The 13266-nt window shown below is 46.1% G+C and overlaps 1 protein-coding gene across 1 annotated transcript; it reads right to left on the bottom strand.

Moving 5' to 3' along the window:
- Nucleotides 1-7774: 7774 nt before the first annotated feature.
- On the bottom strand, nucleotides 7775-10558 carry LOC136523120 (uncharacterized). Its single transcript, XM_066516903.1, has 3 exons — nucleotides 9967-10558; nucleotides 8841-9159; nucleotides 7775-8041 (listed from the first exon to the last, which is right to left on the bottom strand). The coding sequence occupies exons 1-3, from the start codon at nucleotides 10519-10521 to the stop codon at nucleotides 8007-8009; spliced, it is 909 nt and encodes a 302-aa protein (XP_066373000.1). The 5' UTR covers nucleotides 10522-10558; the 3' UTR covers nucleotides 7775-8006.
- Between the last annotated feature and the right edge of the window lie 2708 nt (nucleotides 10559-13266).

Below are 13266 nucleotides of genomic sequence, written 5' to 3' on the forward strand. Positions count from 1 at the left end.
GTCAGTTACCCTAATTTCTGTGCAGCTACATCAGCTCTGACCGAACGCTGCCTTCCAGCGTCCGGTCAGTTAGAGCCCCAGCGTTTGGTCGCTTGACCGATGCCAGGTTATCACTGCCACTCCTAACTGGACGAGTCGGTCCCTCTGAGACCAGCATCCGGTCAGTTGTAAAACAGCGAGACTGACCCTCTATCATCTCTATCTCCTTCACCCTTGCTTAAATGTGCCAACCACCAAGTGTATCACCTTGTGCACATGTGTTAGCATATTTTCACAAATATTATCAAGGGTGTTAGCACTCCACTAGATCCTAAATGCGTGTGAAATGAATTAGAGCATCTAGTGGCACTTTGATAACCGCATTTTGATACGAGTTTCACTCCTCTTAATAGTACGGCTATCTATTCTAAATATGATCACACTCACTAAGTGTCTTGATTACTAAAACAAAATGGCTCCTACATTTTATATATTTGCCTTGAGCCTTTTGTTTTTCTCTTTCTTCTTTTCTAAGTTCAAGCCTTCGATTATAACCATGCCATCACTATTGTCATGATCTTCGTCATTGCTTCATCACTTGGAGTAGTGCTACCTATCTTATGATCACTTTGATAAACTAGGTTAGCACTTAGGGTTTCATCAATTAATCAAAACCAAACTAGAGCTTTCAACAGGGCATAGCTTGGTTACACTGTTTTCTCTGTTCGTGTCGGTTAAGGACCGGCCGTTGCATTGGATTATAGTAAGGTCACAGACTTATTATCCTAAGCACATACTTGTTTATGGGAGCATGGAAGGCTCGTTGCTCTCTTGTCGTGAGTTTCGGCTCTTTCTAGACCGACTGATTAGAGGCAGGGATGGTGGAGGTCTAAGCACCACACTAAGTCTAGGACTCAGGTGTGGAGGCTTGGAGTCCAAGTTTGACGGGGACCTGGACCCCTTGATAGGAGAGTGATGGGTTGGTCCTGCTTGTGCCTAGGGTGCAAGCGGGGCATTTGTTTCGGGGTACACAGCTGGGCACATTGGTTCGCGAATCGCCAAATAATCCGATACGACTTGTCTACAATCTAGCGTCGTAGTATGAACTGGAAAATAAAAGGTGGTAAAATGGATCTGTTTGCTCAACTCTTGCTTGAAAGTGGAATAGGTGCTTACCTAGAATGGTTGGATAATAAACTAAGCATGACTGCTAATAAGAAATCTACATAAGGATTCACTACTAGTATTGCTTTTCGCAAAAAGAAAATCCAGCAAACCAATAAGCCTATCATATCCTTTGGAGTCAGAAAATTATTTCTACTAGTCGGGTAAGTCTTGCGGAGTATAATTGAGTACTCAGGGTTTGTTCTACCCTGTTGTAGGTGGCAGAAACATGTGGAGCTGACACTTATGTGTGGAAACCTCCTGGTGGGCTCAGCGAGGATTTCCTTAACGTTGCGAACATAGAGTTTATTTGAAACTTTCACCCAAAATGTTTTACAATGGAAAAAGCTTATAACGAATCACATGCTAATGTTTAATTTGTCATTAAATGATTTTATTTTCGCTAAAACTCTTATAACATGATCATATTTCGATGTTATAAACAATAAATATTATACTCTGACGTTGCATAAAAAGTGATGTAAGAAATGACTAAATGTTGTAAGCTTTATTCTCTCATTCGTGATCCCGATAGAAAAATGTGGATTTTCGGGTTCTCCCGTAGGGTGTGTCCGACGGAACTGCGTAATTTAGTGTCCTCCCTTGAATGCTTAGTGTCTAATGGAAGACAAGTACTCCTGGGAGACATTAGATTAGGTGGTTCTGCCACAAACAACGGCGCTCATGCCGGCATGGAGGCGGCGAGGGGAGGAGAGGGTAGGGAGGGTCCAACGCTACCTCCTCTTCCCCGATTAGGCGCCTGCTGATCTTGTGCACCCCCATGCCACAGAGGCCATGCGGCTTCCATCTCGAGCGACGACTGTGTGGATGTTGCGCAGGAGGGTGGAGGTGCGGAGGAGGAGGCGGCGGCGGGGAGAGGAGAGAAACGCGAGAGGGATCGAGAGGTCAGGCTAGGACTGTGGGGTGGGAAGGGGTTGGACTGCAGGTTGATTCTAAGAATCATAAGGGTTTTTTTGGAAAATACAGGACGACAGATGTCAGCACGCGAAGAAACCACCAATACTCCGAATTCTGTGGTTGAAGATGAGTCAAGTGGGTTTTAATCAACCCCGATTTCTTCTCGCGGTCAGGTGGTGTTCCGACGACCCTGCGTTCAAAAGGTTGAGAACTTTTTAGACCATGCGAGTTACCTCAGGCTCACATGTCTATCTGTACCACTACAGTTTTATACGCTCCATAAGGCCAGTCTCAGTGGGGGTTTCATCTCCCAGTTTTCAACACACCCATATTTTGGAAACAGTGCAGAAGAGTTTCATCCCTACGAAACTCTCTCTACTCCCATGAAACTTTTATCTTCTCTCTCTTCATTAAGACAGTGCCATGTCAGTATATTTAATGCCCATAAAACTCTATAAAATCCCCATTGAGACTGACCTAACACTATTTCTCTCACCTTGGAGTTACCTCCAGCTCACATGTCTATATATGCCACTGCACTTTATACGCTCCATAATATTGTATATATAAATAAAATTGTATGTTATCACGCTGTTTTTGATGGCCACATACCTACTGCCAAGTGCGGTAGTGTCTATTTCCTGGTAACGCTGTAGTAACTTCATATCCTGTAGTATTATTAAAAACAACATAGTACTATAGCACAGATGGAAAGCTCAGAAACTCAGAACCGCAATGGCATGCGGCCGCCTCCCCTATCTCCCACTGCTCATTCCTCTTTAAGATTCGCGCTGCCCAATGCGGAGCTAAAAACGCGAGCGCTGCTGGCTGCGGCTTTCACCGGCGCAAATCTCGAAGCAGTGCTGGCCGCAGGATTGCGCAGGCGGCCGCATACCATTGTGGAAAAACCGGGTTGATGGAAAGCTCGCGCTTATGCACCTATCCTCCCCGTAGGAATCCCCTCGCCCTCGTCCAACAAGTTGCCATCCTTGACGGTTTTTGTCCCGCCCGAACATCTCTATGTTTGTTCAAAAAATGGCAATAAGTCTTTACTCGTAATACAATATACAGGCAGATTAGTTCATGACAACCTCCGCCACAACGAAAAAATAAAACCAGTTAAAACCAGTGACTTTGTAAAATAAGAAAGGGGGACAGTTGATTTCTCATTTTGGATCTTTTGAGATGATCTTTTATTATGGTTGTCACTTTGCCTTTGATTGAAAATAATTTAGTGGATGTGAATGCCAATGTTCATTATTTATATGGTGTTGCCAATATTTTCATTAAGGGGGAGATTGTGAGATCATATGATGAAAATTTTGTTTGATATGAAATTGGCATTGTAAAGTGATTTGAATTATGGCATAGGGTGATATATGCACGTACTCCCTCTGTCCCGTTTTGTGAGTCGTCCTGGGAACGCTGCAAACTGTCTGCATTCAATGTCTCTTCCATTCACATAGACACAGGCAGCGTCCAAGTCCGTAGCATCTTGGATGCACCAGCTTCAAGGCCAAAACGACTCTGAAAAAGGGACAGAGGGAGTACTACTTATTTATGCTTGTGATAGCACGATGGTTGGATACAATCGTGGTTGTGGTGAATTCGTATTGTTGCATGACATGCTTGTGTGAGGTATCGTGCGGATTGATTTGAGTCAAGTCGTGGACTTATGCTCGGATGCAGTTGTGTGTATGTGTTGTTTGAGGCGAAACGTGGTTGATGACAGAGTGGAACTAGGTTTAAGGAGGAATTAAGGTTTCGAGACTAAGTTTAGGAGGAACTAAGATCATAAATATTGCCATAGAAGCTAGAAACGAGAAGTATCTAGGTATTCCTATATATATGGATCAATCAAGAGCAAGAACCTTTACTTACTTGAAAGACTAGGTATAGAAATGAATACAAGGTTGGAAGGAGAAGCTGCTCTCAAAAGTAGGAAAAGGAATAAAGGGGATGGTCCAAGCTATACCATCGCATGCTATGTCTTGTTTTGATCTTACAAGATCATTATGTGATGAAATTAGTACCATGATCTGTTGTTACTGGTGGTCACAACAAGACAATGAAAACAAAATGCATTGGCTTTCATGGGACACCATGTGTAAGAGGAAAGATCAAGGAGGTTTGGGGTTCCGTGATTTACACTTATTCAACTTGGCTATGTTGGCTAGGCAAGCCTGGAGACTGGCGGTGGCGCCAGACTCATTATGTGCCCAGGTGCTCGGTGCCAAGTATTACAGGCATGGTGATTTGTTGAACGCTGAAGAGGGCCCTGGTATTTCGTACACTTGGAGAAGCATAGTGAGGGGAATCAAAGCCCTGAAGGAAGGCATGGTATGGAGAGTTGGTGATGGAAATATCATTAACATCTGGCTTGACCCTTGGATTCCTAGAGATGTGACAAGAAAGCTAATTACTCCAAAAAGACAGACCCTAGTCACACGTGTTTGTGAGCTGATCGATGCAGTGATGGGTGATTGGGACCAAGCTATGATTAGAGACATTTTTTGAGTTGAAGAAGTGCAAGACATTTTGGCTATTCCGATTGATCTAAGCAGGGGATCTAATTGTGTGGCATTTTGATAAGAAAGGGTTTTTTAGTGCAGTCGTCCTATCCCACTTTACATGACCGATTAATACAGAAAAGCCTGGAAACAAAAGGGAGAGTCGTCGGGTGCTCAACCGGAAAATAAGCTAGAGTGGAAGCACATCTAGCGTTTGGATTGTGCACCAAAGATTAAGCAATCCATGTGGCGTTTGACACATAATAGCCTCCCATTGCAAATGAACATCAAGCGGAGGGGGATGGATAAAGGTAGACGATACCAGTATGCTGGAGACCGGCGGCGGATCCAAAGGGGGGGCTGGGGGGGCTCCAGCCCCCCTAATGGCTTGATTTCAAGCCTAATCACGGTAGCAAAAGCTTGATTTCACCATTAAATCTTCATGCAAATCAACATCTCCATTGTTTTAGCCTCCCCTTATCCCGCATCATGCATCCGCCACTGCTGGAGACTCAACGAAGATGGGGGTCACTGCTTCCTAAAGTGCAAATATGATGTGGTGATAGACACAATGTCATCGAGTGAAGAGACTTGACTTACAGTTATTATGCTATCGTATGCATGGTGGGAGACCAGAAGCAAAGCAAACGCAGGAGAGGGAGTGAGGTAGCCACGACAAGTCATCCATCGTGCAACAATGCTAGATGTGGAGGCAATGCCATCGAAGGAGGAGCTGAGGAGATGTTTGCCAAAGCATAGAAGTGGACTCGGCCTCCACCGGGTACATTCAAAGTGAATTGTGATGGTGCTTTCTTTTCTGAGTCAAAAACGGGCGGCTCAGGCTTCGTGGACCACAATGGTCGAGCTGCTATGGCAGGATCTGGCTCTCTTGTTCTCGTCCATGATGCTGATTGTATTGAAGCCCAGTCTTGTGTTGCTGCACTACAAAGGGCATCAAACCACGACATGGTCAGAATCATCTTAGAGACTGATTCGTTGAACACGGTGAAGGCCCTGCAGTCAGATGCTCTTGATCTATGACCTGCCTCTGTCCTCTACAGAGAAGCGCGGGATTTAATTCAGTTGTATTTTGAGTCGGTGCAAGTTTTACATATATCAAAAATCATGCAATAGGTGTGCGCATGAACTAGCTCGCTTGAGTCTCCTGGTTAGGACCTGGATCAACCCCATATGGGGCTTGATCCCCTCTCTAGCTTTGTAACTGACTTGTTGCTTCGCGATTATGCAGTGAGCGTGATGATAAAAAAAAACTGGTCAGATCTTGAGGGAATCTCATCGAGCTAAGAAACTTTTCTTCCTTCTTTGGATTCTATGGCGCATGTAAAAATGCAGTGGTACACATAGATATATGAGCCGGAGGTAACTTGCACGAGCCGTGCCACTGGGCCACCCTCCGTCCAGCACGCCTACCACGTGGAACAGAGCCAGCGAGCGACGTCATCTGGCAGGCCGTCAGGCCGGGGGAGGACGACGACTGCGTCCGCCGTAGCTTCACTCGCACCTCTGCACCAACAGCAGGTACCGGCACTGGAACACCGGCGCCTCCGTCGGTCTGGATTCCAACAACCAAAGCACGATGATGCGCTGGGTCTTCGGGCCCGTCACCCCGAGACCGGAGCCTCCAGTCCTTCCAGATCTAGTTCGGTTGAGCTCGCTGTTTCCTCTGACTCCTGGTCCTGGGAGCAAGCTTCTTCGAATCCAGCGATTTTGTGGTTCAATGCTCTGTTGCTTTGTTGATTATGCTTCCGCCATTGAGCTTGTTGCCGAGTTGGGCTGTTGCTTGTTTGCTACCAGCAGAGACTGTAGATCATTGGAACAGCAATGTGCTATGTCTGCTCTTGTGCAATTGACTCACACGACCGAATTTTTTTCTTTTTGAGTAGTTATGTTATGTGTAAGAGACACATCTTTTTTTAACTTAAAAAAAAACAAGCACGAGACTGTGCTTATTTCATCGAAAAAGAAACGCAGTTTTAAGTTTATATACAGAAAAATTTCAGATGAGGATTAAAAAAAACTATTATCGCGAGATAAGGAATCACATGTGTCGTGCTCCAGCAGCGCCAAGGCGGCTACGAATGAGTTCAGTTTCTCGATTTTTGCCTCCTTTAGGGCAATGAATGAATGAATCCGACTTTTCTGATGCGAGAAGGTTGCAAGATGCACATGATCGAATCAAAACTGTTCACAGGGAATACATACATCAGTTCTGAATATCTTTTACCTTTTCATGTTCATATGCGGCCGTTCGTTCAGTAGCGAGGATACTGAAACTAGAGTTGCATCAGAAACTTTCAGCACACAACTCTGCGTTGTCTTCCCAAACTACACCCAATCTAGTGAAATTGGTATTGCCGATCTCACAATGTTTGGTGCCCGCAAGTCTCTATCGTTCTGCCAACGATGAAACCTTTTGTAATCGCGCTTTTCTGGGCATACTCACTTTCCGTTTCCATCAGTGAAAGGTTTTGAGCGGCAGCAGTTCATGCTTTGTTCATTTGGTATTCTGTTCGTTTTGAAATTCTTGCCAGTTTATTAGTCGTTACGGTTTTATCAGTCGGGGCTACCATTCATTGATCAATTTTTGGAAGGGTCCTCCAATGATGCGATCCATTCAGCTCACAGCCAAACTCGTTAGTAGCAGTAGCATAGACAAAAGATGCTGGCGAGTCTTTCACGACAAGGCGCAGACGCTGGAACAGCTGCTCAACACCATCATGCAAGACACTCAGGCTTATCGACTAACAAGTTGTGAGATCAAACAAATAAAAGTTGCGACTAACAACTGTCTTAGGTACCTGACCCTGCTGAACAAATGACTCGCAAAAACACGGAAGGGGATGAGAAATACATCTTGTGATGCGCAAAGGCAGCAAAACTGGAAGGATCGTTTTAAAGACCCACAGTGGAGTGGCCTTTCTCCAACCTAAACTTACCCTCCTTTGCTGAAAATATCAAGAAACGAATAGAAATAAGTTATGTTTTTAGCTTTAGCATTAGCACAAAAATGACGTAAGTAAACATGATTTTCCACAAACATGGACACAGGAGTAAGGTACAGACAAAATCAGCAGCATCTATTCTTGCCATCAGTCCATCACCCAACAGAGATGAAGATGCTGATAACTACAATCAATATTACTTCGCAGAACCATTCATCATTTACTTCCATATAATGCTTTCAAACGTTTTTAAGTACTGAACTTGAGAAGTCAATTCAAACTACTCCCAGGCAGTAGAACACATCAAATCTAACCACCATTACAGAAGAGTTGCTGAATTTTCAGAAACTATCTTAACAAAAGACGACAGCCAATTCTCATGTCACTGTCTCGGGGACACCAATGCTTAAATGCTTTTGATTGCCGGAGAGATGATTTGCGAAGTTGTCAGAATTTCTGCTCTCGTAGTCCTCTACGCTATATCTGGGTACACTAAATTCTGAGCACCTGAATACGAAGGGAACAAGAAAATGAGATAATTAGGCAGCATGTCACCGGTGTTCCATCAGAGAGAAGTAATCAACACAGAACGAAAATAAAAAACAGTAGACAATCAGTTCCAAGATCAACAGATAACACTATTGGCTAACATGTGGAAGGATTGAATCATCTGAACGGGGATTAAGAATCTGTCAAAGGACTCATAAGTCCTAAGTCGCACTATGAATACTACTGACCTGAGAAATGAATCCTACAATTTAAGAACCTGATCAAATTAAGGTTCTGTCAAATGACTCCTAAGTGCTACATGTCACTCTGAATATTACAGACCTGAGAGTCTGAGATTATTTCACTAGAATGCATCTGCTTGTCTACAACCTGCTTTAGATTATTCTAAACCAAAAGACGTAAAACAATTACCTGAAGCACAAGTTGGCTAAAATGTAAAAAAAAGGCCAAAAAGCCAAGAAGGATACTAAATACACCAACTATTCAAAACTAAAGAATTTCTCTGAACATCTGGGCTATGGGAAAAACAGGCAAGTTACATTTCCTGTTGTCAGTATGATTTTACGACCTACTCAACATATATCATGCAGATACTTCTACTGATCTCTTTGCATAGCAAATTATGAACTACAGATTACAGAGCTACAGTGAACTACAGACAATGTTACAAACTGTACATGTCACACTGCCATTACTTAGCTTGCTGATAAGTTTAAACATCGCACAAGCTGAAACGGTAAGATCAACAGATAACAAGTGCTGCACAGACCACTGAGAGAACTGCAAAGTTTCTCACCTTGTGATCCGGTGTTGAAGACGACGATGTCCATGGTATCTACGGTGCGAGGCAGGTCGGTGACCAGAGGGGTTAGCCGCCCTTGCAAGCCGGGCCGCACGGCCAGTGTGATGCCGTCCCCGTATTCCCCGCCAGGCTGGCGTATCCCCACCTGCATCCTCAGGTTGAACACGGAGCGGCCGTAGAAATGGAATGTGGGCCAATTATTATAGTTCTGGTTGAACTCCCCTTCGTCGTTCGCCCGCACGTGCCGGATCGTCCGCCGTTCATCCGCCTCGGGCCTGCGCCGCCGGAAGAGGCCACTGAGGCCTCCTAGATTCTGTAGAAACGTAACATTTTGTGTTTAGGAAAAATCAAACAGCTAGACAACAGCGGTGCTAGTAACTGAATGAACAAGTCTGAATACACAATTAGAACAAAATAAATGTTCAGAGACCAAATAGCTCCAGTTATTGGTCGGAGACCAAATAACAGAATGAAATGTTCAGAAATCAAAATAACCCTAATTCATGTGATCTGGCAACTGGCAAGAAATGACCTCCACCAAAGAGCTCAAATCATTCAAGTACACGTCATGACAAAGAACTCCAATGGTGACCTTGACTAGACTTTCCAGATATCATGATCAGATCCAAATTGACGAAGGACAGAGAAAATCTTAAAGCAACCACAATCTAGAATAGACGGTAGTTTCTGGATAACTGGCTGCAAATAGGAAGGCGAACAGGATTAATATGGTAAAAAAACATCTCCCTAAAGCGAACCAAATTAATGCAGAGGCTCCCTAAAGCGAATACAAATATGGCACCCTAGGAGCGTGGGCTACAGAATCAGATCGAACTTTCGGGCGACTGACAGCAACCATCACCGTGAACTCGTCAGGAAAAATTAAGTGATTAACAGGTTCAATCTTCTTGTGAAAGAAGTTGATAGTTCCAGTTCTAGTAAGCGCTGAATTCGATCAAAATGAACGGAAGGATTGCGCCCAGGAGAACGCAACAATCATACTGTGCTGTTGTTGCGAAAATCGACGCCACGAAGAAACCCGTTCCAACTTCCAAGTAACCCGTTCACGGAATCAAGGCGAGGGGTTCCAACTTCCAAGGAGAAAGGATAGCGAACTCACCACAGTCGGACGTGGAAGGGGTGGCAGCCCCGGTCCCAGCTGGAATCTGCCGACCGTCCACTGCATCATCGTGGTCCACCTGCCTTCGTTGGTATCGACGGTGACGGCGGTGTGCCAGAAGCGGAACCTGCCGTTGGCGCGGAGGTTGCGGTTGAAGTCGTGGCGCAGGCGGACATATCTCGCGTCGTCGACCATCCTGAAGGGCCTCCACATGAGGGCGCCCACGTCGGCCCCTTCGTAGTCGCGCTGGACGGCGCGGTTGCCGCGGTTGCCGGGCGGCGCCTCGGCTGGCGAGATCGCGAGGTAGCGGCCGTAGGCGGCGCCCTGGAGGAGGACGAAGGTGGCCCCGTCGACCTCGACGCGGTGCACACGCCACACCGCGTTCAGGGAGAAGGCGGGGCCGTGCGGGCGCAGGGAGACCCCCTCCCCGTCGTGGTCGGCGTGGAGGTACGTCTGCTGCGCGCGGTTCCGCAGCCGCACGAAGGCCCCGTCGGGGAAGAGGTCCATCGCAGAGACTGCCGCCGGCAACTGCCGACGACCGGCGGCGGCCTGCATTTCCGGAGGGGATTGGGACGGGGAGGGGGAGGCGAGAGCAGAGCAGGTGTTCGTTGGGATGGGACGGTTACGTTTGGGTTTGGGCGCCACGCCGAGGCGGAGGTGGGGTATTTCAAGTTCAAGGCGTGGCTTCTGGAGTCTGGACTCGCGAGCGCAGGTCGGTTGCGCTCGTGCCTCCTTTCACCGACATGTGGGGCCACTGCTGGGCCCGGATACGAGGTGGCCAGCCGTCGCCTCCCCCAGTCGCCAGCTGGCGAATACGCCTTGGCTGCTGCCGCAAACTCAGTTAGGCCGTTCTTCACCCGGCCCGGCGGCCGCACGCGCTCACCAAGCTCACCGCCTCACCGGCGTCTACCACGAGTGGGTCCGCTTCCGCTGGTGTGAGCAAGGCAAACGAGGGTTTCGTCGCGCGCCGGCGTGCTGCGGCTACGGCGACGCCACCAACGGCTATGACGGTTGACGATGTCATCGACTCATCTCGTGTCCTGTGCTCGTGTAACAGTTCCGTTTCCATCTTTAGGGAGTCCACGCGCTGTAGCTCATAAATCTGCGTTGCCTAATATCAACGGTGCACTTCCTCATTAAAACAAAAATTAGGTAGTAACTACAACCAGTGTTACTGTGCAAAATTTTTAAGGCATTATTCCCGCTGCATGCTTTCACCTATCTGCAAGTTCCGAAATTAAGGCATGTTCGCTTGAACTTATCAGCCGGCTTATCAGCTAGAATCTACAGTATTTTTCTCTAACAACAAAACAGCTTTCGTCAGCTTATCAGCCGGCTTTTAATACCAGCCGAACAGCCGAAAAGGCCAGTTCAAACCGCCTCCAGGCAGTAAATATTTTGAATCAAATGGGAAAGGTATTTCAAGTGTTTCAACTCTTCGTGCTAAATCAGACAATAGTAATTCAGTACGGAGTAGTAATCCACCGTCTGCTTTCAGTTGCGAGGGTGCTGAAAGTAGGAAACGTCCAAGATATTTGAGTACAACTCTCCCACCAGAACTTCTCAGATCAGTTCTAGGAGCAAGCAACCTGTATCTGATCCTGAATTTTTTATTTTTTAACCCTTTTTTGAAAAAAATCACAAATATGTCTCTGGATGTATGATTTGGCGCCATCGTTGCTGACGCCGAGGTCTTGAGCTCGACGCAGACGTGGCGGTGACTTGACAGGCAGCTCGACGCCGTAGATCTTGGCACCGAGCTTGGCGCCATGGTTATTGGCGTCAAGCCTATCTTACGTATGGGACCTCCCTTCCTTTCTCTCTTCCTCTCTCTCGCGCCCCGAACCAGCGCGCCGCCACCGGCGCCCGCGCCCGCGGCAGCCACACCGCGTGGAGCGCCAGTAAGGCTGGACGAAAAACTCGAAGCTCGTTAGCTCGCTCGGCTCGTGGCTGGCTCGGCTCGGCTCATTATGATAACGAGCCGAACCGAGCCAAGATTTTAGCTCGTTAGCTATAACAAGCCAACTCGAGCCAGCTCACGAGCCGCTCTTGAGCTAAACGAGCCAAGCTTCCAGAAAAAAAATATCAAAACTTATATTAGTTTTTGTATTACTTCATGTCTTGCACTTTACAATTGCTGGTAACTAGTCTAGACCATATAGATTGACTGGTAACTGGTCTATATGCATTTCTTTTATATTATTATTATTATTCTCAAACTTTAAATAAATGCAAATATTATATTTTGTGTATTTTTATACCTGGCTCACGAGCTTAACGAGCCACCTCGAGCTTTTAACGAGCCAAGCCGAGCTGGCTTTCTGGCTCGTTAGGATAACGAGCCGAACCGAGCTAGCTCGTTATCTTAACGAGTCAGCTTGTTATCCAGCCTTAAGCGCCGGCCATCCCGCGCCCGCCGCGCGCCACCACCGACCTCGGCCCCTACAGCGCCCGGTCGTGCCACCGTCGGCCCGGCTCATCGGCCTCACCCACGCTCGGCGTCCGCTACGACTCCGTCATGGGGCCATCGATCTCGACGTCCGCTGCGACTCCGTCGACATCCGCGACTCCATCGTCGGATAGGTAAAAATTATGAATATGCAATATACGTATTTAGTTAGCTTTGATTGTAGTGTAGTAGTTTTGGCATTTGTTATTTATTAGTTAATGTGATGACTCAGGCAATTGATTTAGTTAGTGATCTAGTGAGATAGATATGTAGATAGATAGAAACATAGATATATAGGTACATAGATATAGTTTGATAGCTACTTAGATAGGTAGTTATATATTTAGTTAACTAAATAGGATCTAGCTATTTAGTGAGTACATCGTATCTATGTACATAGTTATTATCTTATTAACTTAGTTTGTAGTTAGAAAGTACTTGTTAGGTACTATCTATCGTCTAATTTGGACTAAAGGACATGCGTTTCGTTACGTGTTTGAACTAGATAGACAATCTAGTGAGCATATATCATGGAGGCACTGTGGAAAAAGATCGCTATAGATATATGGAGGCACCGTGGAAAAAGAGCGTGGAAAAATAGACTTTTTAGTTACAAGGACGAGGAGTACGATGACAGCAGTGATTTATCACTTCACTTACATAGTACACATATAGCATCTAGGCTTTTCAGTGATTTATCATGTCAACGACGAATAGACTTTTCAGGAAACGAATGTAGGTTTTTCAGTGTCCATTGAAATAGGCTCTTCAGTGAAACTAATTAGGCTTCTTGTGACCAGTTATAACACATTGAAACGGTAACTAAACCTGCCTCTGCCTATATATACGCA

Source organism: Miscanthus floridulus, chromosome 18 (assembly GCF_019320115.1).
Source record: "Miscanthus floridulus cultivar M001 chromosome 18, ASM1932011v1, whole genome shotgun sequence".
In the NCBI taxonomy this organism is placed as follows: domain Eukaryota; kingdom Viridiplantae; phylum Streptophyta; class Magnoliopsida; order Poales; family Poaceae; genus Miscanthus; species Miscanthus floridulus.

Coding starts and splice junctions, on each gene's coding strand:
- LOC136523120 (XM_066516903.1), bottom strand. CDS start 10,521: ATGCAGGCCGCCGCCGGTCGTCGGCAGTTGCCGGCGGCAGTCTCTGCG. Junction 9,160..9,966: donor CCCTTCCACGTCCGACTGTG/GTGAGTTCGCTA, acceptor ACGTTTCTACAG/AATCTAGGAGGCCTCAGTGG. Junction 8,042..8,840: donor CTTCAACACCGGATCACAAG/GTGAGAAACTTT, acceptor CTTCGTATTCAG/GTGCTCAGAATTTAGTGTAC.